We start from the raw sequence: 27,338 nt of genomic DNA, 5'->3' as shown, positions 1-27,338 counted from the left end.
CCAAATGCTGTAAATGTAAATGTAAATGTAAATAAATTGGCTTTAATAAAATCGGTCAAAACGCCGATACACCATATATAATTACTGTTTTTTTTACATTTGAACAACAAAACGCGCATAAAAAGAATTTACCGGATAATGTCGCCAGATTTCCGGAAGTTATCGGTGCCATGTGACGCAGGCAGTGACGCGTGACCGTTAGAAAGCTTAAATAGGGTTCGGAGTCAGCGTGCGCGTCATTAGCCCTCGGGGGGAGGCTGGGTGGTATGTTGTGGCGCTGATTCAAATAATATTACATTTAATTTCGTCCCGTTAGGTTATTAAAGGACTATGAATGGAAGCGCAGGTCGTACAATATGCCGTGCTGTCTGCTGTCTTGGTAGGCCGGGTGAAATTAAGTTTGGCACCTAGCGAAAATGATTCCTAAGAAATATTGGGTAAGACTTTATTTATTTATTATTATTACATAATAAAACTGCAAACGATTTTTTCTTCATGTTTTTAATTATCATTTTTAACTGCAGGAAGTTTCTCCATGTTGCGGCATGTCGGTGGACCACGCCACGTGGTCGCAAGTCCAGTGAATCTGGGCTCAAAGGTAACATTCCTTTAGTTAATAAATCCGTAACCCGTATGTATTACACTAACATTTCACAAAACATTTATAGACGATATAATCGCGCTAAACTTTGGAATAGAATAATAAAATGATTCATGAACGGTTTAAAAAGGTGTAAAATCTGCTTTTTGTTTTCAAGCCTGATTTCCTTTTTGTTTTGTCAATATTTTAAAGATTCCGGCGGAGGAGCGGTAGATCACGGTGATGTGGCGCCCCCGAGACCACTTTCCCATCGTCGTGGCTTCGGATTTTTATGATCTCAGTGATCTGAAAATAAATTAATTCAATACTACACTCGACTGTGTTTCTTCTGTTAAGCCAAGCACTTCCTTTAAACCTATGGAGTCTTCACTGTGACTTCATAGGCAAGCTGTTGTGCGAAAGCAAAACCGGCTTGTTATAACTGGGGCTTCTTGGTATAATTTCCCAAGCTGCTCTTTTAAAGCAAGCCATAGCGATTTTTTGAAACCGTACTTTGTGTACTTACTTTGGGGGGTGGGGGGGTTTGTGGCGCTCTTGTTGGCGCAGAGTCCCACTGGGTACCGCGTTTGAACTACAAAGCCCGTGTGGGGCTGGGTTTCCTAGATTGCTCTGCAGCGACATCTGTCGTCATCTGGGTAGATTGTAGCTATTTCGTTATTCAGTCCCATCCTAATGGTAAGCTTGTTTGGACTATCATTGAAATAGTCTATGGATGCAACATGGTGGGGGAACGTTTTACGACGGTAACTCCATGCCGTGGTATTCCTGAATCTTAAGGTCTGTGAATTATAAATGTTTTGACATGCAGGTTTTTTGAAATTCAGCACGTGTTTTTATAACGAAAGGAAATCGCCGTTTGAGTTGTGTGCCCGAAGGAACCAGATTTTCCTGCAACCGGATGTTCCATGAGGCAGGATTTCTTAGCTGGGTTAATTTAAGCTAGATGTCATGATTGTCCAATAGGAATGCTCCTTACTTAAACTGGTATTGAACAATCATGACTTGTAGCTTAAGTTAACTCAGCTGAGAGACCCTGCTCTGTGTGACACCCTCCCCCCCAGGCTGATTGTTTCCCAGCATTGAGAGGAGCACCAGTGAATGTGAATATAGTTGCCCAGTGTGGTACTTCTCAAACCCATCCTTGCCCCCCCCTCTGTTTGTGGACTGTCTGGGGGTCCCAGAGCCTGGGTCTAGCAAAGACTGACCCAGTGTGTGATGACATACAGCTGGATGGGCTTGGAAAAGCAAATCCAGTCAATAAAGTGTTGTGGTTCCAAACTTGGTGCCAAAGACCTAAAGGGGAAAGAATATATATTTTTAAGAAAAGGTTTAGCAGTTATCTTCATTTGCTTAGGATTATAATCAGCTCACGTTCTTCTGTCTATGTGCATTTGTGAGTTGTACCAAACCATAAACCAAGTCACACGCAAAGTCATTAAGCGGACTACTGCTTTGAAATAATTTAATTTATACACTTTAATATGGCTCATTCAGAAATTCTAAAGCAGTGCTTCCCAGTCCAGTCATCAGAGACCCACAATTGGTCCACGCCCTTGCTTTCTCCCAGCTCCATGCCAGACAGTCCACATTTTTTGCTCCTTCCCAGCTCTCTGACCGGACTCAGGGGGGAGCAAAAATGTGGACTGTCGGTGGGTCCCCGAGGACCGGATTGGGAAACATTGTTCTAGAGGGAGAAAGACAGTTGTGCCTTATGCTTTTATTGTATAAAAAGAAAGGGGAGGGGTTACACTTGTGATGTAATTAACATGAAAAATATTATGCCCAATAGAATTGCTTAATATAGTTCTGCAGTTTAAGGTACAAAATTATACCTATTACTCTGAGGAAGGAGATAAGACATCTGTACTGGGCTTGGAAGTGCAGCAAAAATATAAGCCTGGTGATGCAGTGTAGCATTGTCTACATTGAATTATTAAGATAGAGGAGAATCTTTTAACGATAAATGGGAAAACACTAGACCAATAATGCTTTGTTTTGAAGGTCTGCACACAGTGGTATTTAACCATTTTAAAGTAGAATCTTTTGTTACATTAAATCAATAAAGAATGCACCCATATGAAAATGTCATGGCAACACTGTATCCTAGACAGAACTGTAATATGGGAAACTAACCCACAGTTTTGACCAGAGTATTGCCAATATACAATCTTTGTATGTCACACTAATGTAAACTATTTAAAACATTATATATCTGTCGGTCTTGCAATTCGCGGTTCTCCCACACCAATAATTTGCATAATCTGCACTCTGTAGCCTTTGCTATTTAAGAAATGGCTTCATAAAAATAAATTAACATCAGGATTATTTTACAACAAACAAAAAGCTCACAGGCCAAACAGATTTTAGACGTACATATTTGTGATTCTTTAAATTGCTTTTTCTCTGTACATTCGTTTGGTGTGCTAAAATCACACAGCATTGGTATGTTTGAGCACAGACACGTGCAGTAAGGCTGCTCGCTTCAGTGCAAATGAAGCAGTTGAGTGGACAGGCTTCTGATTGGCTATTTTGATGGATACAGTGGCATCGATGTGATTTCTGCATTGGAGTGGCTCAGTCAGTGCTGCGGAGACAGACAGATGTGGTCCAAATATAGCGACCACCTCTCCTGCATGTTTAAGCATAAAACTAAAGCAGGGTTTCCCAGTTCCGGTACTGGAGGGCCAGTCCGTGACATAGTTTGCAGGTTTCCCTGCTCAAACGGACCTTTTTCAGCACACCAGCCAAATTCCAGGTTCAGTAGGCGTGTTTGAGCAGGGAAATCTGCAAACTGTGTCGCGGACTGGCCCTCCAGGACTGGGATTGGAGGAACCTATCACTAAAGCTTATGCAAACATTCACACACAATAATGAACAGGAGATCCTATTTTATGGCACAAATAACCACTCAACTATAGTGTGTGGCATCAATAAAAGATACGACAATTTCAGAACACATTGAGGACACTATCCAGCTGCCTACGTGAGGTGATACTTTGTGACATTCCGTGCGGACGCCTCCCTTCTGTCTCACTTAAGGTCCCTGACGTACGCTTAAACTCTACAATCAAACTTTCCTCTCCTATTTGTAAGGTCCATCTGAAGGACAATGTACAGTGACCTTCATAGGCTCATGAAGGACGTAAGGTGACAGGTGAATGCATTAAGATTGCTAGTTGGCCATATATATTTTTTTTCTCTTCTTGCTCTGCAGTTTGATTGTGTTTCTCCTTCATTAGCATCGATAACATGTCTGTCATATTGAGAAGCTAACAAGGCAGCAAGCTATTGTTTTCATACACGGTTGGAAAGGGGGGGGGGGGGGGATGGTGGTGCTCTTCTTCACAACTGCCAGGAAACGACCTTCCTGTTACCTAACACTGCTGGTGACAGCTAGTCCAAGCATGCAGCCGACGTCTCTGCCTCCTTGGCATCGGTCTCCCTCGAGTCGGCTGCGGTCCCGTCGATCAAGTTAACGTTGGAACGGGTGTCCATGGCAGAGTGCATGATGGGAAGCCACACATCATCCATATTTGGCATAACAAATATTTTCTGGTGGTACAATGCAGAAAAGTTAGGTAAACAGCTGAGTACATGTACACAGCAAAAAACACGACATTCTGCCACTCTGAAGTTTATACATGTAAATACCAGGACTACCAGTTTCCTTTATCCAAGAAATTGAATAGACCTTCTCCGGTTCAACAATACATAGCACTGCGCAAAAGTCATATGCAGTGAGATAAAATGTTTAAATTATCTTCATGCATGTATAAAACTATGATATGATGTCTGTCGAGGTGTGTTGGCTTCACAATTTCAGAACCTCTCCTAAAGTCACCCCAGGATTTGCAGCAACCGTCCAACATCACCCATGTATTTTTTGACTGGACCACTAGCGCGCCTCATATGGCTAATCAATACCTCCTTATTTAATTAATAAAGTTATCATTATTATTATTATTTTAATATTGCATTACTGATGAAATGTAACAAATACATGGAATGGCTGAGGTGCCCTGAGGAGAGGTTTGGGAACTGAAGCCGTGTTCATCTAGCCAATCAACAAGGCATCAATGACCTTTTGGAGAACAGAAGAAATTCTTGTTAGTTTTTACCACTGTTAATTTTTATATCTTCCAATTTAAATTGTGTGTTTATTCTCAGCACATATACACTTACTACCTGTATGTTTTAAACATTTACTTGGCTGCTTGAGACATTTGCACAGCACTGTAGACAGAAGCGGTTCCCGTTTAAGGTGAGGTCTGCTCATATCCCAGGTCTGAACCAAAGGGCCCATGACGTGAACTGCCCACTCCGTCCCACCTAACCTGAAACTCCTGATCCAGCTTCTTCTCAATCCAGTCCGTCACATGGGCCAGTGTGACCTCCCGCTCTCCCAGCTTGGGTCGGGCCTTCAGCACCAAGTGCGGTGGAGTCCTGAAGCCGTACCTGCAGCCGAATGCAGCTTGATGTACCAGCTTCTAAGTTCATCTCTCTAGATTATCATTAAATTTTCAATTACTACTGCAGTAGTTTTTCTTAAAAGATTGGGGAGCTGTACTCTTTACCATATGTACACTCATACTATACAACTACCTACTTCTTTGTGATGACTTTGCTGAAACAGAAATCAGAGCAGAACGAACCATGTTTTGTTTGTAGGGGGAAGTGGAATGTTGGGGGAACATACCAAATTCTGTCTGATGGGGGTGGGGGAATGTTGGGGGAACGTACCAAATTCTGTCTGTAGGGGGTGGGGGAATGTTGACAGCCAGTGTTCCCTGGAGCTCCTGCAGCTCGACAGTTAGCAGCAATGGGGTGTTTGACACCTCCTCCATCTTCTTTTTGATGAACTCAGTTTCTGTGGCCTTCTGAAAGTACTTGGACTTGGCAATCTTGTCCACAAAACGCACGATTTTACTTGGCCTGTGTCCTCCAACATACCTGAGAGAGACGGCGACATGCTGTATGGTGATGGTATGGTATAGGAACTATACCATCTTCAAATGTTCTGTGACACCTTTTTTTAAAAAAAAAAAAAAAACCCCAAAAAGTTCCTGATTGGCTGCTGATCCCTTAGATTTCTCAAAAAGGGCAGAAAACCAAATGGAAATAAACTGGCCATCTAGGAGCAATGGCACTTTTCCACTGGTATACAGGAACCGACCCGTACCCGAGCCATACCAAGAAAAGAGACTAGCTGCAGAACGGTTCCAGATCATCTCGGTTATCCACTGTAGCAGGGTCGGCTCGGTAAAGGTGTGGAGACTGACAGTGACATAAAACCAAAGAGATGCTTATTTACTGTTCATGCAGTGTACATCAGGATTTACTATGTTGTATTACTGTATTACTGGTTTGGTCATGCCTTTGGCAGCTAGGAAGCAGGGCCAGGTATGGCTCATGTAAATTACAATGGAAAAGTGCCAGATCACAGTATGGCTTGGGTATGGGTCGGTTCCTGGTGGCAGGGGAAAAGCGCCAATTCGCAGTACGGCTTGGTTCCTGATGGCAGTGGAAAAGTGCCCTAATTGTACTCCGGAGTATCTCACCCTTCTGCCCCAGGCAGTAGGCTTTTGTCGGCAGGAATTTCAGGGGGATCCTCTTCATCAGATGAGCCGGCACTGGATGATTCCTCGTCGCTGTCGGCGAGGCAGTACGTCCGAGGCCTAGGACTGAAACACGCCAAAGGCATTATCACAATGAAACCACCCCTTTCTCTCCATAGGAATGACATTTTCATAAAACCCCATGCATCTTTTAACTGCTTATCGTGAACAGGGCTGGGGGGGGGGGGGGGGGTTTAGGCTATGGACTGCTGGGGATAATTGGAGCACCCACTGAAAACCCATGCAGCACTGGGATAACATGCAAACTCCACACAAACAGAAGAAGCAGAATTCCTACCTCTAACCCAGACAGCGTGAGTCATCTGCATTACCCACTAAGCCACAATGCCACCCTCAAAACACCAGTTAACCGTTCTTAGTGGTACCACAGCCCTCCATAGCTCAGACACTCCTGCAGCACCCTTCAGCAAGGCACTTAATGTTAATCCCTTTAAGAATATATCTAATCATCTAAATGGTTTGGATGGTCGATGTTCCTCTGCTCTGAGGAACAACAGCACTTGCCAAGCGAATTAATTAATCTTGTGTAAGAAGCATTTGTGCTTTTTTTTCCCCTTTGGATTCTAAACACAAAAGCAGTTTCTCAGCTACTGGTGTCCAGCAGAGCCTGAATAAACAGGAGGCCACAAGGGAGCAGTGTGTTCCACAAAAATCACCCAATGAACGTCAGCGAGGAAGCTGCACACAGGAATCGTACTACTTACTGCTAAGGCTCATTTTCATAAATAAGAGGTTCAGTGGGGCAACATAATATGAGATACTACTAACTCTCATTTTACTGCATTTGGAACTAAGAGCAGGCTTTTCAGTCTACGGAGTTAGGGTGCTAGGCAACAAAACCCTTGTGTGAACAAGTAATATATTCCCAGCCAGTCTAGTAGGGCTTTAGACAACAGGGATTTTACACTACAGCAGTGTCTCCCAGTTCAGTCCTGAGGGAACCACAGATAGTCCATGTTTTGCTCAGGGAGCAAAAATGTGGACTGGGGCAGGGAGCTGGGAGGAAGCAAAAACGTGCTTCCCAGTCCAGTCCTCAGCGACCCACAGTTGGTCCACATTTTTGCTCTCTCCCAGCTCCATGCCCAGATTAGGGAGGAAGCAAAAATGTGGACCGACTGTGGGTCCCCGAGGAGCGGACTGGGAAACACTGCTGCAGGCTCCTGCCAGGAGCGCAGCGGGCGCTTCTATAGCAGCCCAGTGACATATCCAGTTCGCTCTGATCCCTCCCTCTCACAGGGGAAGCAAGCAAATAACATCCTACCTCAGTAGAACTGTCACATATTGCACCTGTTTTGTACTATGTAGGTGGCGGTATCTGACATCACAGTAAGGAAATATATAGGATAACGAAGTTCAGGAAATCGCAAAAGGAAGACGTGAGGCCAAACCCAACTCACCAAGTACAGAGAGGTTCCAGGTGTGCATATGCCGCAAGGCAAAAGAAAGACAGAACACAGTAGCAGAGAGAGGGAGGCGTTAGCATGCTGAAGCATCCTGCTGGCTGCGGCAATGGCCTGTTGATTAGGTTTACGTTTGTTTTTAATTTGCATACGACATGCTAAAAAGCCCTCCGAGCAGGATGCTCAACATGTCAGCATCCTGAAACTGACACTAACAACGGGAACAAGGATAAACTTAGACCGCCACATTTATTACATAAAAGCGGAAACCGAACCTACAGAACAGCAACAGGAGTTTAAAAAAAAAAATCAGCACGTTATTGTGATAATAATGAGAAGGCGGCAGGTTCCTCCGTTCTCACCCGTCTTTGCCCGACTCTCCAAACCTTAACCCTTCTGCATCCTTCCCCAGTCTGGCCAGGTTCATCTTGGTCTCCAGGGTCATCAGGAAAGAGCCATTGTAAGACATCTCCAGATCAAACCACAAACCTGCAGGATGGAACGATCTTCTTATGGTACCCAAATATTACACACAACATTGAACACATCAGGTGTATAGGATGAGTGGCAAAAAAATAAAGCAAACCCAATTCTGTTAGACCCGATGGAAAGTGCTAATTCTGTAACAGGAATGCGATTCATTCATGTAGGAGTGAATATTATAGGATGGCTTTAGAAATACAGGAAGGTAGCCTATATTCTGAACGTCAACCTGCTACCAGAGATAGTCCTGGATACAGTGGGAATCGATGGCCCTTAAGGGACCTTAGCATTGTCAAGCAGCCATGTGAGACGCCTTTCGCTGTTCAGCCAAGTAGGCAGATAAAGACATAATTCAACCTGCGGGAAACACATTTACAGACCGATGAACAAACATCAAGGCTATGGTGCTGTTGTAATGATTCAACTCAATCGTTTGATTTTACTGTACACAGTGGGTAGATGTTGCAGTCGTTGAACCTGTGAGCCGGGCAATAATGTCACATGATCAGATTTCTATACCAGACTATACTAACCTCTAATTACAGAGGAGAACAAATCTATCCTGCATACTGTATGTACAATGTGTTTCTGAGCCTCCTAACATGTTTCATAGTGTCACCAGTCTTCTAAGTACACAGGTGGGCTTTACCTTGGTGGTCCACAGTGGGTTGAGATGCTTGTAAGATTTTGGGGATTGAGATTCCCATATCCAGCTCTGTCAGTGTGAGCTCATTCATGAAGTACGGTAGCTGGAACACAGGCGGGAATTTGATTAAAGTCGTAACTGCGTTCTTTTTCCGCAACGGGTCAGGATGAAATTTAGTTTCTCCGTGTTTGAAGAACAACAATTTGGACAACATATATAATGAACAGTAAAGTAAAAAACACCTGCTTGTGGTTAAAGGCCTCACCCTGATTTTACTGAGTTTCATCTGGATTTTCCGGGACACCGCGTCGGCCCAGTGTCTCTCCCTCAGGAAGTCCCAGAGAGCCCGACCCAGAAAGGCATTGACCCAAGCCACTGGCTCACCCTCTTCACTTGGACTGCTTGGCAGCTAAGGAAGAAAAACAATGCAGCCACTGAGGGACAAGCAAAGCAGACGGGGGCTTCTGTCCACCCTCACGCTGGGTGCTAAGGTGGATTCTCTATCCTAAACTGTGAAGCAAAAACAGCCAAGCCCCAAACACCAAGCTCTGATAGAGAGGACATACCTCATGGTAACCAAGCCAGACAGCCACCTCATTAGTGCCACCGCTGACTAATGGGTCTAATGAGAATAGCGACTCTCACTAAGCACCCAGGTAGCAGGTCATTTAATGACAGATGGAATACCTGCTGTTCAAGACCTGAACCACACACACACACCGCTCCTCTCAATCCCGAACCACACACACACACACCGCTCCTCTCAATCCCAAATCACACACACACCCCGCTCCTCTCAATCCCAAACCACACACACACACAACTCCTCTCAATCCCGAACCACACACACACACCGCTCCTCTCAATCCCGAACCACACACACACACACCGCTCCTCTCAATCCCAAACCACACACACACCCCGCTCCTCTCAATCCCAAACCACACACACACACAGCTCCTCTCAATCCCGAACCACACACACACACAGCTCCTCTCAATCCCGAACCACACACACACACCGCTCCTCTCAATTCCAAACCACACACACACTGCACTTTTCAATCAAACACCACATGCCGCTCCTCTCAATCCATCCCTCCTACCTTGTTTCTGGTTCCAGGGCTGCTCTCTCCGCTATGATTAGAGCTGGAGGTAGGGCTGCCAGGAGGAGAGGGGATATATTGGGCCATGTAGATGCTGTAGTCCAGCAATGCCTTCTGCCTCAGTCCACCCGTCAGCTCCCTCTGCAGGGGCTGCAAGAGCAGAACCTCATCGAGGCTGCTCCGGCTGCTGGTGCGGCTGTGAGACAGCACCACCGGCTGGCTGCTACTATGACTGTGGGTAGGCTGGGCAGCTGGAGGGAGGAGCCAGAGAAGACAGATACATGAAGACTCCCTAGAATCCATTGATTCGGGAACCACAAAGTGATCACTGACTACACATCATGATAGAAGTTGTTTGTCTCCTGTTCCAACCTGGGCATTTATTGGAAGCTCAGGGTAGCTACATTTACGCCTAGTTGACTCCTTGACAGTATGTATGTTTGTAATGTGCTATTTGCCTCATTTGTATGGTCCTTTGGACAAAAGTGCCTGATAGATACAGATAATGGTTTCCCTTTAAGTGTTTTCTGTTCCCACTCCCAAACCTAACTTTGTGTGACTTGTAATCAGCTTCACCAGATCTGTATCAGTAGGCTGTGCTTTGATGTGCCACTTCTAAATTACACCGCTTCAGTTTTGGTGTGATCTGGCTCACAATGAAATAGGTCCCAGATCATCACCTATACAATGAAGTTTGAAAAACACCCATCAAATATTTTAGTATTTATGTTACAGAGTACACAACATCAAGTGTCTTCTAAAGCCATCTTTTCCTTTGCTGTCAGTTTTGGTGGAATTTGCCTCAGTATTAAATCAGGTGAATGTAACGTTTTTGTGAAGTGCTAATAAGATTCATCATATACTTTTTAAGTTATCATGTTCACAAGGTAAGTTGTCGTCTGTAGTCACTATTCCATTTGCTGCCGGCAAGCGGCACTGCTTTAATTTTGGGGCGATTCATCAGCAAATTTCAGCATTTCCAGATCTTCACCCACATAATGTGGCTTCAGAGTTTGAAAAAGATTCATCAAATAGACTTTGAGACGGTTTCTGTGGTGGAAGCAGAGCAGTCCCAAAATCATCAGGAGAATACAATACCATGAAGAGGCTATAACTCCAATGCATTGCCCTTAAATGGTTACCCTTCCATATTACACCATAACACAAGTCAAGGACTGAAGTTTTTCCATAAAGATTGTGTACAGTAACTTACTGCTCTTATGCATGGAAAGACCCGCCAGCTTCTTGGCTTCTGATTTGAGTTGAGATGCCAACAAGATCCTACGGAACCACTCCTCCTTCTCTCTGCCCGTCCTGCCGAAAAGGTACAAGGTGTGCTCTCCAGCGCTCCTGTCAGCGTCCGCTGGTCCCACCTCGTCAACCGGAGCCTTAGACATCAAGCCATCCTGTCTGGCCAGCTCCACACAGATGGGGTACTTCTTGTTCCATACTCGCTTCCTGGCCAAATTCTGTGGCATCAGGAATATCTGAGGAGCACAAATGCACCATTTCAGTATGTTCACTCACCTTAAGCTCTTAGCCAGAGTGATTTACATGGTGTTCAGCATAATGTGGTACATAGCTCCACTATTATGATTAAAGGCACATTCAACCTGAAGGTTATAAGTAACTGGGGGAGCTTTGGTAAGATAAAGAGAACGCTTGAAGTTTCTGCCGAGAAAGCCTGTTAAATATCGCCAACATCTCAACACCCAGGAAGGGTGTTTCTGGCAGACCGAGGACATGCTGAAGAGATTTGTCTTAGCTGGTCTGGGAATGCCTCAGTGTCCCCCCCCCCCCCAGAGGAGTTGGAGGAGGTTGTTGAGGAGAGGGAGGTCTGGGCATCTCTAATCAAACTGCTGCCCCCGTGACCCGACCCTGGATAAGTGGTGGAAAATGGATGGATGGACAGACAGATTTCAGCCCCAGTGAGCAGCACAGGCAGTTACAGCCTCACCTTGCTATCGGTCAGGTCATAAATTTTCTGGCTGACGTAGGTGACGTCAGGCTTGGGCTCATTGAATGTGGCTCTTCGGGAGACGTTCCGGTTGGGCTTGGACAGGCGGAGCGTGCAGCCCTCAAGGCGCACAAACACCGAGTGGGTTAGGGTGGCGTGGTAGGTCTCAGGGTCATAGTTGTGGATCTCATTCATCCAGCCCTTGATGAGGACAGCCACCATATCAAAAGATTAGTGTGAAAGTACTCTATCGCTGGCCATCAAAATTATCATCCCAAATGTCCCCACCAACATTTCCCCAAACCATCAATACCATGAAAAACATCATCCTCATCCATTACAACATCTTGACCTAAAATATCCTTAACAACACTTTCAAAGTCCATAGCCCACCTTGAAGATGCCAGGCTCCTGGATATCTAGGGGAGCCATGTTCCACAGGCCCTCGTTCCGCCTGTGGCCTCGAGAATAACCAGGGGCGGCCAGCCAGACCATGAACGTAGCCAGAATGAAGCCAGCGGCCACGCCCAACAGGACTCCCCCAAAATATGGCGGCAGGGGCAAGACTAGGCATCCATAGACCAGCATGGCAAGACCAAGTAGCGGCCAGTGGGGGACTCGAGACACCGTTTCCTCTTCTTCCTCCTCAACGTGGTTCTTCTCCTCCCATTTCTCCTTCCTCTTGCTGCGGTCTATCCCCTGGGCTGCATTCTTGCACCGCTCCCTGTCCAATTCAGCATCAACCCCAGCATTCATCTCCGTATCATGGCTGTAAAGCTGTCGGAGTTCCTGAAACTGTTGTCGGGCCAGGGTAGACATGGAGCAGCTGTCCAGAACTAGTGCCAGTTTCCCCTGGGTGTCCATGGTATCCTGCTCCTTGTTCTGGATGTAGCTGGTCTCCATATGGCCATCGAAGCTGAGCTCCTGTATGCTGGAGGACAGAGACCTCGGCCTGCCGGAGACGTTCACGGTGCGGCCTTCGTCTGCCCTAAACCTGTTGAGCAGCTGGAGCGGCTCACACGTGACCTCTGACAGCCACCGTCGAGAATCGTCAAGGCACATCTCTACCTCTTGTGAGGAGGGCAGCGGGGAACAGGGGGCGGTTCTAGAGTCACTGTTGGTTTGGTTCGAGGGTGAAGGTTCCGGGTCTTCCTCGGATGTGTCCATAGAAAGGGATTTCACCAAAGACTTCACCAACTGCCGGTGGAGCTTGGTAGGCGGTGTGGCTTCTGTCTCTGTGGACAGTGACCGTACCAGACTCAGGAAGGGTTTGGAAGAAATGGTGGCTGACCTGGAGGGGGAGGGGCCTGACAAGGGGGGGTTGTGATCGGCGGAGGAGCTGGGAGCTGCAGAGGAGGAAGAGGAGGAGACGGATGGGTTGGGGTTGGTGGCAGGCCTCGATGAGAGCTGAGGACCTTGTATGTGTGATATGGCTCCACCAGAAGCTGAGGTCACTTCCATAGCTAGCAGGTCAATGCCTTCAAACAGCAGCTCATCGCTAGAATCCACCGGTCTGACTCTTCGACGATCTTGTTCCGGTTTGTCGGAGGAAAAAGACAGTGAAGCCGGGCTGTACAGCTCCTCTTCCTCCTCGCCATCCTCTGCGCCAACAGCTGAAAAATGGATGGTGATCATGTCCCGGGACTGCGAGCGCTGGACCTGCAGCCTGCGCGAGGTCCCCGCCCCTTCGGCGCGTCCACGACTGCGGCTGGTCATGGCGGCTCCAGCTGAGGGCTCCGGGTCTGTGGGGGGGGGGGGGGGGACAGCAGATGCACACGGATGGAAAACCACAGAGGAGTAGCCACTAGGCTAAGCCTCTGTGCCTGCGATCAGAAGCTTGCTGGTTCAAGCCTTTTTTATTATCATTAATTCTGTAGTTATTATCATCATCATCATCATCATCATCATCATCATCATCATCATCAGCACCCTTACACTGTTCCTTACAGCCTTTGCAGGTGAGCATGTTGCAATGTTTTGTCTGTTTATCTATGACGTGTCTCTTGACAAAAGGCATACATACTAAAACAGATACTTTAGGAATCTGTGCCTCTTGTCGCTTATCAGAAAACACTGCTTTTAATTAATGTGGTGATGTCATATAATAAAGACTCTGATTGGTTAAAAAAAAAAAAAAAAAACGTGCAAATGCAATGAACTCGGCAAAATCAGGACAAGCGCCACCCTTCAGGTCAAACGGCCCCATGGGGCCAGTTTAACAAGCACATGGGCCCAAGAAACAACCAGAGACAGAGAAAAATGTGACTTTGCACTCTACCCTGGACTGCCTGGTCGACTAGCCAAATAAGCAGCTGACAAATCACGTGGTTGATGTGATGTGTTACAGAGAGCAGAATTCTGAGATGCAAAGAATCCTATAAATACTAACAGCCTTTGCTTGGAGGGAGGCATATACAAACAAAACATGCTGAAGTATAAAGGCAAGTGAACAAAGAGCATACAGACGGCAGAATTCCCACAAGGCTGTGCACACTTTGCTCTATCCCCCCGAGGGAGTGACATTGTCCAATGGGAGGGAATTTCAGGACTCTTCTATTTTAACAGTCAGGTAAACAGCCTGTTCTCCTTGGGGAAGGGCACAGATATACGAACAACCAACCAGACACCCAGAAACTGCATTAATGCTCATATAATAGTTCTATTAATTATCCAGCAAAAAACAGCAAGAGGTAACCATCTTCGCTATGAAAATTATGTAAATTATATAAACCTGTGAAACATGCATTAAAGCAAATACTTTAGAATTAAAATACTTTTCAATACTTAAAAAAAAACACTATTTGAATTCTGTGTCATTTACATCTCTGTCAGGCAAATATGATTTAAGTTACTATTAAAGCAATGAAAAACAGTAACCAGATCACCTTTTTATGAATGACGTAGAAGTAGATTCTGAATCACAATTCACAGCTGCCTGAAGCTGACCCAAATTTGCAGCATGTGCTTAAAACCTCATTAAGAACCAGCAATTCCGTTGCCATGCCGACAGATTTCCACCCCCTGACCCCCATTCCAGAAAAACTCACCTACACCTACACCCCTCCTTTCCAGAACAAATTTGATTTTGTTGCTATGGTAATCTCATCTTTGGGAAAACAGACTGCAGCAAGCAGCAGATGCAGAGTGTTAGGAGCAACCTAATTAAGACGTGTGTGTGTCTGTATGTGTGTATGTGTGTGTGTGTCTGTATGTGTGTGTGTGTGTGTCTGTATGTGTGTGTGCGTGTGTCTGTATGTGTGTGTGCGTGTGTCTGTATGTGTGTATCTGTGTCTGTATGTGTGTTTGTATGCGTGTGTGTGTGTGTGTCTGTATGTGTCTGTATGTGTGTGTGTGTGTCTGTATGTGTGTGTGTATCTGTGTCTGTATGTGTCTGAGTGTCTGTATGTGTGTGTGTGTGTGTATCTGTGTCTGTATGTGTGTGTGTGTGTGTATCTGTGTCTGTATGTGTCTGTATGTGTGTGTGTCTGTATGTGTGTCTGTATGCGTGTGTGTGTGTGTCTGTATGTGTGTGTGTGTCTGTATGTGTGTGTGTGTGTGTCTGTATGTGTGTGTGTGTCTGTATGTGTGTGTGTGTCTGTATGTGTGTGTGTGTGTGTCTGTATGTGTGTGTGTGTGTGTATCTGTGTCTGTATGTGTGTGTGTGTGTGTATCTGTGTCTGTATGTGTCTGTATGTGTGTGTGTCTGTATGTGTGTCTGTATGCGTGTGTGTGTGTGTCTGTATGTGTGTGTGTGTCTGTATGTGTGTGTGTGTCTGTATGTGTGTGTGTGTGTGTCTGTATGTGTGTGTGTATTTGTGTGTGTATGTGTGTCTGTGTGTTTGTGTGTGTGCATACGTGTGCGTGTGTGTCTGTATGTGTCTGTATGTGTGTGAGTGTCTGTATGTGTGTGTGTGTGTCTGTATGTGTGTGTGTGTGTGTGTGTGTGTGTGTCTGTAGGGATGTCCAGAGACTCACCTTGTGCTGAAGCAGCTTTGAGAAGTGTAGCTCTACCCGCTGGACCAGGTACCCACCATGTTCAGCCAAGCTGTAGACAAAAATCAACAAGCAGCAGAAGGTGCTGAAGATGTTCCATCGCAAAGGTCTGACTACCTGACAGTCACACACCAAGAGGTTAATAAAAATCCAAGGAGTCTGCAGTCGTACATCTCCCCCAAAAGCAAATCTTAAGAGCAAACAACGACAATCCATAAAGATTATTAAAAATTTGACCTTAAACGCAATGCAAATATATGTATAATTTAATGCAAAACACAGCTGCAGATCTGATTTTAAAAAACAGCGCATTAAATGTGCTGCATTAAATATGCTGCATTAAATAGCCTTAAATACACTAAGGCTGGGTCTCGTGAATGTAGCTGACAGACTAGTTCTAAAAAAAAAAAAAAAAAGATGTAGTAAGCATTCCTCCGGCGCCAGGGACCGGGAGCCTGACCCTAATTAACACTAATCCTCCCATCCTGGGGGCTGTGACCCGCTCTCCAAACTCCCCCAAGGGTGACCACAGAAGAGCTCTCACCAAAGCACGCTAACATGACTCGGCGCTCTGGACAATCAGGTACACACTGGGTCTCCCTCCGCACACGCTCAGTGAGGCTTAGGTGCTTATGAGGTCACATGACCACACAGTCACTCTCACTGCCCCGCCTCAGACAGGGCCGTATAAATAATAATAATCAGGAGCCAATAAAAGCAAAGCGTAATACAGGATGGTGTTTGGCATCTGTAAGCTGATACCACTGACACACCCGCAGGGAAGAGGTGTGTGCAAGTGAGGGGATTTTAGCAGCACGAGGCTGGGGGGGGACATATGTGCTGGGAAGCAGTGTGACGTGGGTTAGAGGGAGGGGGCAGGAAGGAAGGAAATGCAGCAGCTGCAATAAGGTGACACCACTGGCAATTCTAGGATTTTTTAAGGGACATAAGAGGGTCCATAATTCATACAGAGGAGCCAACTTTATCATTAGCCAATCATATGTTTTGAATCGATGAGTGACAAGAAGGGGGCACTCCGGGGGCCAATCAGCTTTCAGCTGGTGCCAGTGCCCCTGTTGCCCCGCCCCCTGGGTGGCGCTTTATGAACGACGCGATACTGGAACATAAACCTTGTGTGAAAACAGGAAAGTGAATGACTGATGCGTTTTTAAATCAGCAGTCACTCTAGACTCTGCATTTAGGTGAAGTTGGCGTTTTTGAGGCTTTTTACTGACAGCCTCCTCCGCAGCCCCTGCAGATGTCTATATTACTACGCACTGCATTTAATTACACAGTGAAGCACTTACTGAAGCAAACTGGGAGAATCCAAGTCACAGTTGGGAAAAAAATAGTCCAAAACTAACCAGAATTAATACAACACTGGGAAGACACAAGCAAGGATTATGGCTGAATTACAGGTTAACAACCAACACGGGTTTGGTTTGCTTAATGATGACGGCCATGGATGACACTCGGGTCATGTGACAGGGGCCACTGCCAGTTCTACAGGACAGGCTACAGTGTGGGTCAGCTTGACATGATGCTTTACTTCGCTTTACTGATGACCAGCACTGTAATGTATCAGCTTGATATGCAGAAGATCAGCTCGAATGCACAAATCATAATTTGGGGAATCAAATCCACGATGTATATTAGTAATATTTCATCTTGAGGGCAGGTGGACCCAAATGAAATTGGATTCAGGCCTAATTCCCTTTTTTGCTTCATTTAAAAGGCCAGCTAGCGGCACAACACCAAGTCCCAAGACAACACCAGCCACTCAGCTATAGGTCAGGGGGCCGTGAGGGTGTCAGGTGTGCCCTCCTGCATCTTTGGCCCCAACTGACTGGGGTACAAGAGGAATAATTAGCCGCTTCCTCTCAAATGTGACCACGATGCCCTCTGAGCTGATCTGGGGTCTGTGCAGGTAAAATAGTAAAATCAGCGATTCGAAAAGGACTGGTCACCTGTGCCTGGATGTGTAGGCAGCTGAGAGCTATAGGACCAGACCCAAACCACACACACAAACACACACATACACACACACACACATACATACATACATACACACACACACACACATACACACACACACACACATACACACACACACATACATACACACACATACATACACACACACACACACACACACACACACATACACACACACACACACACACACACACACACACACACAATAAACAATTCAGTAAAATTCACTGAATGTCTTTGGACTACAGCAAGAAACTGGCAGAGCCAGAGGGGACTGACGTGTCCCAGGGAGAACTCAGCCCACAAAAAGCTCTCCCTAATGCTAATCGTGAATTAGCTGAAAAACAGCACGCATACATAGTTCCTGGAATGTTTTTGAAATGCTACTGGTCATAAGAACAAAGCAGGGTAACAAACAATGTATCAACAATCATGTGAAATCATTTACTACAGATTTTGCTCATTATAAATGAATGCATCATTTCATTAAAATATCACTGATATAAATATATTATAGCTTATCTTCAAACTTCATATAAACCTGGCTATCTGCCCTTTACTCTTTTCAAAGATCTCAGTGTAATTAAATTGACCGTAGGACTCATTTTCCTCAAACCTTTAATCAAATTGGACCCTATACCTAATTTTTTTCCCGGTCAATTTTAAAAAATGCATTGTGCCAAGCATCTGATCAAAGTGGGTATTTCTTGCTTTGAAACTTTTCAGTTCAGCATAGCATAATGCAGAATTAGATTGTATAACCAGCTGTCTTGCCTGGTTCAATGTCCTTTTTATGAAGAACCAAATCCTCTTATAAATAAATCACTCTAATGTTTCTAGAGAACCATTCACCATTTGAACTGGTTCCAGAACTAAATGATCTTCACATAATTATTCTATAACCGAAAATCAGCCAATCCCAGCCCTGCAAAGGCCGTAAGGTGAGCTTGTGTTAGAGCACAGAGATTGGCCAATCGATTTCCATAATTCACCAACCAGGAGCCCCCGGGGATCCTTTAATCCCAATGTCAGGTTAAGCTGCACCCTAATCAGTCTCCATATACAGATGTGACTCCCTGAGCACCCAGCTATAATAGCGAACCCCCCCCCCCCCTCCCCCCACACACATAAAAGGGGAAACCGATAGACAGACAGAGATGGACTAACCTCAAAAGTAAAATTGAGATAAACTATTGAGATAGCACATAAGTCTAACATGGGGAGATACTCAGAGACAGATGCCTTATGGGAATTACCTGGTCACTTCACCCCCCCACCCCACCCCACAGAATGTCCCCTCAGTGAAAGACCACACAAGATCTGGCAGTGGGGGAGCCTGACTCTGCGGCCGCGATGCTGTGAGTGGCTGCGATACACACACCTGCTGCCTAGTGATGACAAAAAGGGACTCAGGCGGGTGACAGAATACCTGCAGGACACTGTCAGGGTCAGAGGTCAGCCTGGAGGGTCAAAAAGAACACCACCGGTCATGAAGGCCTCTGGATCACTTCAAGCTTTCAAAGTCCTGTGACTCCAGCCTACAACAAGTGAATAAATCCTTCCATACCGTCACCGCTATGCTAGATCAGCGCAGGACACGCTGTTCTGAGCGAAGGGCCCAATTCACACTCCCCTCCCCAGCCAGATGCACTATATCATGACCACTGACAACTGCTGCCCATTATGCTAAACTTCACTGCCATTTTTCTAATTAGCATTTGGGAAAAAAAAACTTTTGAGGTGACCTCTGGCAGCACACACACAACACAAAGGCACTCGAAATGTAGGTCTATACCACGCTGGACTGCGGGGGGCCTCTTGGGTGACTTAGTTTACTCAGGGTGTCTGGAAGTCCTTTAAGAGCTTCCTTTATCTACTTCTGCAGACAATATTATGGTAGTTAGAATATAGCCATATCACCCTGTTTCTCACAGTTATTAATAAGAAAATGAGAATTAGAAAGGGAATATGCACTCCATCCCCCCCACAAGTGTGTAAAATGGGCTGATCCACCTGGCTCAGCACAGGGACCGCGACCAGGAAGCTTACGCACGAGCTTGACAGCTATTCAGTCTCCCATGGCAACAGGGTCCGCGCCACCTGTCATGTCATGATCCGGGGCTGCCTACAAAAAGAAGGACAGACATGAGCAGATAGTGTCAGACACACAAAAAAAAAAACACGACTCCATTCCTGCAACTAGCAGACCGCCCGTGAACTATTTTCGCATTAATCAATGCAGCCTCCAAACACGCCATAAAGGCTATAATTCAAGCAGCAGTCGAGTGCGCGCCAAGCAAAGTGCAGAGGTAGTGCAAAGTAACATTTTTCCTCCTGGCCATCATTCACGCTTGAAACAGTGTATCCGTACTGCGCAGATTACTGTGTTACTACGTTGTTTGCATAGCTGCAGGGAGGGAATTAAAAGTGGAAACAAACATTTCCGTGAACAAAAAAATCTCAGCAGCAGCCACGACTGCGCCGACGAGCTTAATTTCAAAAATCGCATTGAACTATAATAAACGGAAAAATCGGAAACGTTGCATTGTTATCTTACAACATCGGTAGATAGTAAACGGTATTATTGCTTCTAAACTGTAGCTCGGTTTTAATACATATTTCAAACATACATTCATACATATCATTTATTTATTAAAGCATGTAACATTTGAGCATAATTTTCTATTGTCATGGTAACGTGTGATGCATTTCCCAGCCACCTAAAAGACCCAAATATATATTTTAAGGTTCTTTGGTTACATAACTATTGTCAGCTAACCGCTGTTTTTTATGTTTAAATGATTGCGTCTGCATCCACATGCCTGATTGCTGATGACACCAACACGAAAAACAAATACACCATTTCTTTATGGCCCAAAACAGCATAGCACTTTTTCACATCAGAACCCCAACCTGCGATCACTTACCTAACGCCTTAGTAAATTCATTCTAATTGTAATGAACTGAACAATATACGTTTAATACTGTAGCAAACTCCAAAATACTGAGATTACATCCTATCACCTATAACGGAAATTAATGCTATTGGTTATAGAAAATATCCTATTGACCGCATATTCCAGTGTGGACCATCGTAAAAACTGGACTGATTTACACGGAAGCCTGTCTGGACGGAAATGCATTACAGAGAGAATTCCAACATAATCAATTATTCACAAGGCTGGCTGGTTATAAAACGATTTAGTCTTACCGCATATACCGATCATTATCCTTGCACGGACGGAAATGAAATACCGCTGTACGCCGACAAAGATCTCCCTGCAGTTTAAACAGTCTATGGATGCGGTCAGTCCCCATAGGCCCATAGAATCGCTCCGTTGCAATCCTCTGTACCTATACGAATGTCATTCCCAGTTTCCAATAGAGAAAAAGATGAGATTCAATTTTCAAAGGCTAAAGCAATCAACACAGATCGGTCGGCGTATCTCATGGACCCCCCCATACATGCAATCAGGGATTGATTAAGGTGCTGGCGAGCTCGCGGTTACCATCTCATTAGGTAAAGCATATGACACGCCCCTATTAGTCAAACGACGTTACAGGCTATACTCTGACTATGGGTTGTTTTATTAAACTTCCCCGGTTATGTGTACAATTGGCTCATTAGGCCTATACTTGTGCACTGACAATAAAGATATTTTATTCTAATCAGGTTAAATTCAGCGAAACGGGACAACGTTGAGCAAAATTAGATTCAGCCCTAGATATAAAAATAAAAACTAAATATTGACATTTTGTTATGTAATTGTTTTGATAGGTATAGTCTGGTCGCAGGTGATCATTGAACGCTACTGTGGTTCTATCTCATCTTCGTCAGTATGTTTAGATAAGGGACCATTTGGTATGATTTTATAGGTATGTAGAATGAGTAGGCTTTGCTAACTGAATTGACATGTAGCCTAAATGCATTGACATCGACGATAGTGTCCGATGAAAAAACGAACGTGTGTCATTTACGTGCTTTTAAAACATTTAAAAGATAAGACGCAAGCACCAGTTACCTGGACAACAATGTGTACATTATTCCTGAAAACTTATAGTAAAGATGAACAGTAAGATAGGTAGGCTAACTGGGTACCCAGTCAAATGCTAATTAGTTAACGTATAATAAGGCAAAATGAGATGTTGGGTCACATCTGTCATACTTACTGTGATTTTATTTATTTTTTTAAACACTGCATGTGACAATTCTCGTAATGTAAGATTAAAAAGTGCGTCTTTTTTTGGTTTATTAAAAATGACTGCACTCTCCGCTTTCAACAGAAGATGGCAGCCCGCACAGAGAAAAAAATGTTTTTCACGTGTTGAATGAGCTTTGTTTGACCGCCACCATTCGTATTAAGGAAGGAGACCAGAAGAACAGATTAGACAACTGTCAGTTTAGGGCCCATGCTTAATTAATTTCCTCAACTTAATAAGCTTTTTGTAGGCCTAATAAACCCTATAATTAACAGCAAATTTTTGACTTTGTGGAAAGTGGACAGACACAATAAGAATAAAAAAGCAGAAATGAAAATTGATTAAATGGTGTACCAGGGCGGCAGTGAAAATGTGTATGAATATGACAAAAATATAACCAGTTTTCCCTACTGTAATATCCAATTTATGAAGTTAATCAACCGCACACTGTAGTCAAACTATACCATTACAGATGACATGGGAAGCTAATACTTAAAAGCAGAAATCATTGCTCTCTTTGGCTTTGAACTAAACAACATTGTGCTGAGAGCGGGGCATCGGTCCTGGGGGAGAAGCACATCAAAGCTTAGTGACAGCGCGGCGAAGCCGTGAGGTCTGCGCACAATGACACTTCAGCCGACAGTAAAGCGCAGCATTAATGATGCAGGCTTATCAATCCGGGGGGGGTGGCGGCCAAGGCGGGGACGCTGAAAGAAACCATCGGCGCTACAACCCTGTTTATCAGAAACGTATAGGGCCAGAGTCAGAGTGATGTTGCCTCTTCGGCTGTAGGAATCGCATCTTCCCCGGGCTCACTGGCTGGTATAGCGCGATATTTAGTTTCGTTTCGCGAGTGCGGTAGTGCAGATCCCCCGCTTTCTGCGCAGGTATGACACGGTGTTATTTCGTTTTCTGCTTCTATTTTCATTATTAAAATTTGTTTGAAGTGCACAGTCAGAGTCGGGATGAAAGAGAAAATATGCGTTTCATGAATCCTGCTGTGTTGAAAGACCATGCCTGGGGAAAACGACCACGGGGAGGCAGACTAGCAAATCTGTGGAAAGCCAAGGAATAAACACTAAACCTGTAAATATATAATACAAAATGCACGTTTAATGTTATTCACTAGGTGGACTGCCCTATGTGTTCGCTCATTATGAGCGACAAAATGTAAGCCCTACTGCTGGCCCAAACTGATAAATTCATTGAAATTCTGACAGCACCAATGCGTTATCACAAGAAAACCATGAAGATGGCCGACTCTTCCATAAAGAATCCTCCGTCTGCTTCTTTTACTAATTTTACTGACCTGCAAGGCATTCACAACAAAAAAATTACCAATCAATTCATTGAAAAAACAAGAAATATGCAAGCAAATACAACTGTTTACTTACTCAAAGAAGATTCATTATGGATTCTTGTAGAAAATTTGGAACTTACCTGTCATTCATACATGGGCATAAACTTTGGGTGGGATGGGGGGGATTGTAACCCTCCCAGTAATCAAAGCCAGCCAATACAAGCCCCTGGACCACCTTAAATGGGTGGAGACCTCAAAAAAATACTTGAAGCTATTAGTACAAACTTTCACGCCATCTGTCCAGGCAAAGTCCCCCCCCCCAAGATATGGGCATGATTTGAAGCGCAGAGCAGGTTGATGAGCTGAAATCAGCCTGAGCTTTTAGAGGAGTCTTTGAAGCCACTAGAGCAGAAGTGACCAGAGGCATGGATTAACGGGCTTCCTTATAAGGGTGTTGGAGATGGACCATCAGCCACCCGTCCTGCTAAATGACGACCTTGGAACTCTACCGTCCTCACTCATTTATATTCTGGCAGAGAGATTTGCTGAGCAATGGATTCAAATCACTTAGAATATTTACTATAAATACATTCTGTGGATGACTATTGTTGCTGGTGCTGATCCTAACAATTTGTCAATGCTCCGGGCTCTGTGGCATAACAACACTGTGTTAGTCAATCCACGAGTGTGGCTACTCACTAACAACTCAACTCCAGCCATTACTGTCTGTAGAAAACCATTTGAGCAAGAAACCATTGGGGGGGGAAAAAATTCTCTGACTGCTGCACGAGCGCTGAATGACAGGTCGCCATCCTCGCCGATTTTGCACCCTGGGAATGAAAACGCCAAAACTGTCTGCTCGGGTGCAAATCAAGCTTCTCACACATTTGCAAAAACCTACAAATGGTTTCAGTGGGCTGCAGAAGCTTTTTACACTGATTACATCACACTTTCAGGAGAAATGAGCTGGTGTGATAATCTTTACCATCTCTCTTTCTCTGTCTCTCTCTCCGTCTTTCTTACACATACACGCGCATCCACTCACACACACACACACACACACACACACACACTTACACCTGGTTACCAGCATCTTGTTTACAAGGCGCCCCCCCCCCCCCCCCCAATTGGGTCTGTGCTCTTTTCAGACTCCATGAACATGAGTCAGAACCTAGTTACATTTTTTCCTTCTTTCTTTTTGAATTTCTCGTCTCTCCCCTTCCATCTATCCCATTCTCTGACTCCCCCCGTTTAATGCGCCCCTCCCTGTGCAGCTGGAGTGTATATGACAGCCATGAATGTGTGTCTGCCTGCATAGGTAAGAGTTCTTGCAACAAATTAAAATATTCTGTTTCTTTGCCCAATTACTGCAGGGGAAATGCAGTCCCGGCAAGCTGTTTTCCCGACGTTTCCCCTTTTTCTTCCTGTCACTCCCCACCCCTCTGTTCTGCCAGCTTTTTATCCAGCCTCTGACTCCACATCCCCCTCTTCTACTCGCTTTTATCCGGCACTGGAATTTCACCCGACAGGTGATCAGAGGCGAGCGGCAGGATGCTGAATGCAGCCCGGCTCAGTGGCACCGCGCTCAGAGACGCGCCGCCCCTGTCTCCCATCCTACAACAAACAGCCGGAACGGGAAACGGGATTCGGGACACACCGACTTCGAAGGAGCTATGATTGGCAGCCGGTAAACCTGCAGTTTATAGTGGAGGGGGTGCAGGGGCTTGGAGGTCCCGTCTCGCACCTCAACATACTTCACACACCGAGAGAAGAGGAGACACCCAGCTGGCAGGACAAATGGAAAGATGTGCAGCATGTTTTTATTTATTATTGAAGCTACAGAGGGTAGAGCTATGGACACCTTCTGGAAAGAGAGTCTGAGAGCTTTGCGTGCAAATTTCACGCGGTTGTTAGGCTTAACCAACCCGACCGACCATCCGCACCATCACAACCCTTGCACCAGAAGGATGTCGGTTCAGTTCCCGAGAGTCGCTTGATGTTGAAGACAGGAGAAAGCATTTAGCATGAATGAACAATTCGTATGTAGAGGAGCGTCTGTATACATAAAGAAATAATGACTGCATTCCACCTCTTATCAAGGCCTATTGAAGCGTACACTTTTTCTTGCTTATATGAGAGAACATTCTGATCCGTCCCCTTCAGCATTTGGACTAATCCCAGATATCCTGACTTACAGGCCCAGCAAATAAAATATCCCAGCAGCCCACCAATCACAGGAGTCGTCTCTGCCGACTTCAAAGTGAGTAGATGTTTAAACGCTTTCTATGACTGAAACACACACAGGCACAGAGACACACACACACACACACACAGCCTCTTTCCTTAAAGGAAACAGTACACTCACTGACCTGTATTAACAAATTAATCATAAACCATTTTGTTGTCTTGATGACTTAAAATGTAAGTGGTGTGTATATGCAGGTCGATGTGTGTTTTGTATGTGTTTATATGTGCATATATGCAGGCTTATCATGTGAAAAACATCCATGTTTTTTCTCACGTCTGTACCAGGGATTCCCCTTGGAGCCAAACTAATTAAAGCTTCCTCAGATTTGGTGCGGGGGGGTGGGGGTGTCCCAGGCCCACAGGGGTGTCTGACCTGATTAATCTGGGAGGCTGCTTTGCTCTGCTGGGTGTCCCTGGGTGTCCCTAACCTTCCCTGCCACCATTTCTCAGACATCAAAGCTCACCAAGCCCCCGTTAGCATGTGTAATCACGGCCAAGGTGACATGCAGGTGACACGCAGGTCAATCACGGCCAATGTGACGTGCAGGTTAGCATGTTTAATCACAGCCAAGGTGATGTGCAGGTGACACGCAGGTCAATCACGGCCAAGGTCACATGCAGGTTAGCATTTTTAATCACAGGCAAGGTGATGTGCAGGTGATGTGTAACCAAAAGAATTCCCATTAAGCTGGGAGGGCAAAGACAAATTAGCAGCCCCAGCTGGTGAGTCCAGCCTGCACCCCTGCCTCAGCAAAAAAGCCAGAATGTGGGTGAGCATTTGGGGGGGGGGGGGGCATTTCTCACTTAACCAGGCCACTGCTCGACTTAAAGAATTTATTATTTCCGGCTTACAAGCCTGTGCACTGTGTGTTATTTCAAAGGCTACTGTGTGAAATAGCCTTTTTAACTTTGTAAGTAGCTTGAAATAAAACCACACCGGATTTTCTGTGGCGAAGCAGGTTGTTTCCAAGAGATCTTTGTCACACCGACCTTTCTGGGTTAAGTGACGCGGAAATGCGACGTTACCACCTGGCCCCGCGGTGAGTCTTCAGATATGCTTGGGGGCCCACTAGTTGTCTCAGTCCTGTTTTTAATCTGAGCCGCCTGCATTAGTGGTGATTATGCTGTCACTGTGAGTCTGACTCTGCTTTAGAAGATGACCTCATTGACCACCATGGAGTAATGCTCAATAAAGATGAGACTGGGAGACAGAGCCGTCAGGCAGCCTGACTGACGTCACGGATGGGAACGGAGACGACGGGCTGTATTAGGTCCAACCCTGAGTGGTAAGACACACTGACAAGACAGAAGGTTGGACCCCAGGCAGACGGGATAAGGGTCTCGTCTTCATAATCTGATAGAGACGTCACTGTCTCGTCTCTGAAGCTTGACAGATTCTTCCTTTTGATCGTTTGAGAACAAAAAATAATAATAATGAAAGAACAAGCTGGCGACTGTCTCTTTTCATGTCTGAAGACCCGACCAGGAGGATTCTGGTCTGTGGGGGGATGAAAGGCAATGAGGTTCATTCCAGTGAAATTACAGCAGGGATGGGGAGGGGGTTTGCGTCTCATTCGCAAATGGAGGTTAAAGAGCAGCCGGAGAGGAGACGTCGGCGAAAACGTCCGCGACCCCGCGGCGCCCGGACCGCCGACACTCTCTCGCTGCTGAGCCTAATAATACCGCCGCCGAATAAGTACGCGGAAAACGCCCCCGTTTTAAAATAAAGGGCCGGCGCGTGTTTGTTTGAGGCTACTGAAATGAGAGAGGGAAGT

General features: G+C 45.4%; 1 protein-coding gene, 1 long non-coding RNA gene and 1 other non-coding gene across 15 annotated transcripts; 2 read left to right on the top strand and 1 right to left on the bottom strand.

Annotated features, from left to right (window-relative positions):
• Positions 1-219: 219 nt before the first annotated feature.
• LOC111843307 (uncharacterized) lies at positions 220-911 on the top strand. The gene is made up of 3 exons (XR_002838123.1): positions 220-437; positions 525-598; positions 794-911. It is a non-coding gene; the product is annotated as an uncharacterized lncRNA (long non-coding RNA).
• A 28-nt stretch (positions 912-939) lies between these two features.
• LOC111843317 (small nucleolar RNA SNORA50) lies at positions 940-1,076 on the top strand. The gene has a single exon (XR_002838127.2). It is a non-coding gene; the product is annotated as a small nucleolar RNA SNORA50 (small nucleolar RNA).
• Positions 1,077-2,049: 973 nt separating this feature from the next.
• LOC111843305 (testis-expressed protein 2-like) lies at positions 2,050-21,299 on the bottom strand. 13 transcript variants are annotated; one of them, XM_072705340.1, is made up of 15 exons: positions 21,028-21,298; positions 19,246-19,941; positions 15,804-15,873; positions 12,222-13,570; positions 11,829-12,029; positions 11,085-11,358; positions 9,872-10,122; positions 9,032-9,175; positions 8,770-8,869; positions 8,000-8,126; positions 6,160-6,282; positions 5,342-5,551; positions 4,936-5,056; positions 3,976-4,153; positions 2,050-3,185 (listed from the first exon to the last, which is right to left on the bottom strand). In XM_072705340.1, exons 4-14 carry the CDS (start codon positions 13,542-13,544, stop codon positions 3,995-3,997), a joined length of 3,033 nt encoding a protein of 1,010 aa, XP_072561441.1. In that variant the 5' UTR covers positions 13,545-13,570; positions 15,804-15,873; positions 19,246-19,941; positions 21,028-21,298; the 3' UTR covers positions 2,050-3,185; positions 3,976-3,994. The 13 variants fall into 13 exon arrangements, with proteins under 13 accessions (XP_072561441.1, XP_072561432.1, XP_072561433.1 ...); XM_072705331.1 differs by having other exon boundaries at positions 2,050-4,153; positions 19,198-19,276; positions 19,830-19,941; XM_072705332.1 differs by having other exon boundaries at positions 2,050-4,153; positions 19,246-19,276; positions 19,830-19,941.
• Positions 21,300-27,338: the final 6,039 nt, after the last annotated feature.

This window comes from Paramormyrops kingsleyae, chromosome 22, assembly GCF_048594095.1.
Source record: "Paramormyrops kingsleyae isolate MSU_618 chromosome 22, PKINGS_0.4, whole genome shotgun sequence".
Lineage (NCBI taxonomy): Eukaryota > Metazoa > Chordata > Actinopteri > Osteoglossiformes > Mormyridae > Paramormyrops > Paramormyrops kingsleyae.
This window is presented reverse-complemented; position numbering and strand designations above follow the sequence as displayed.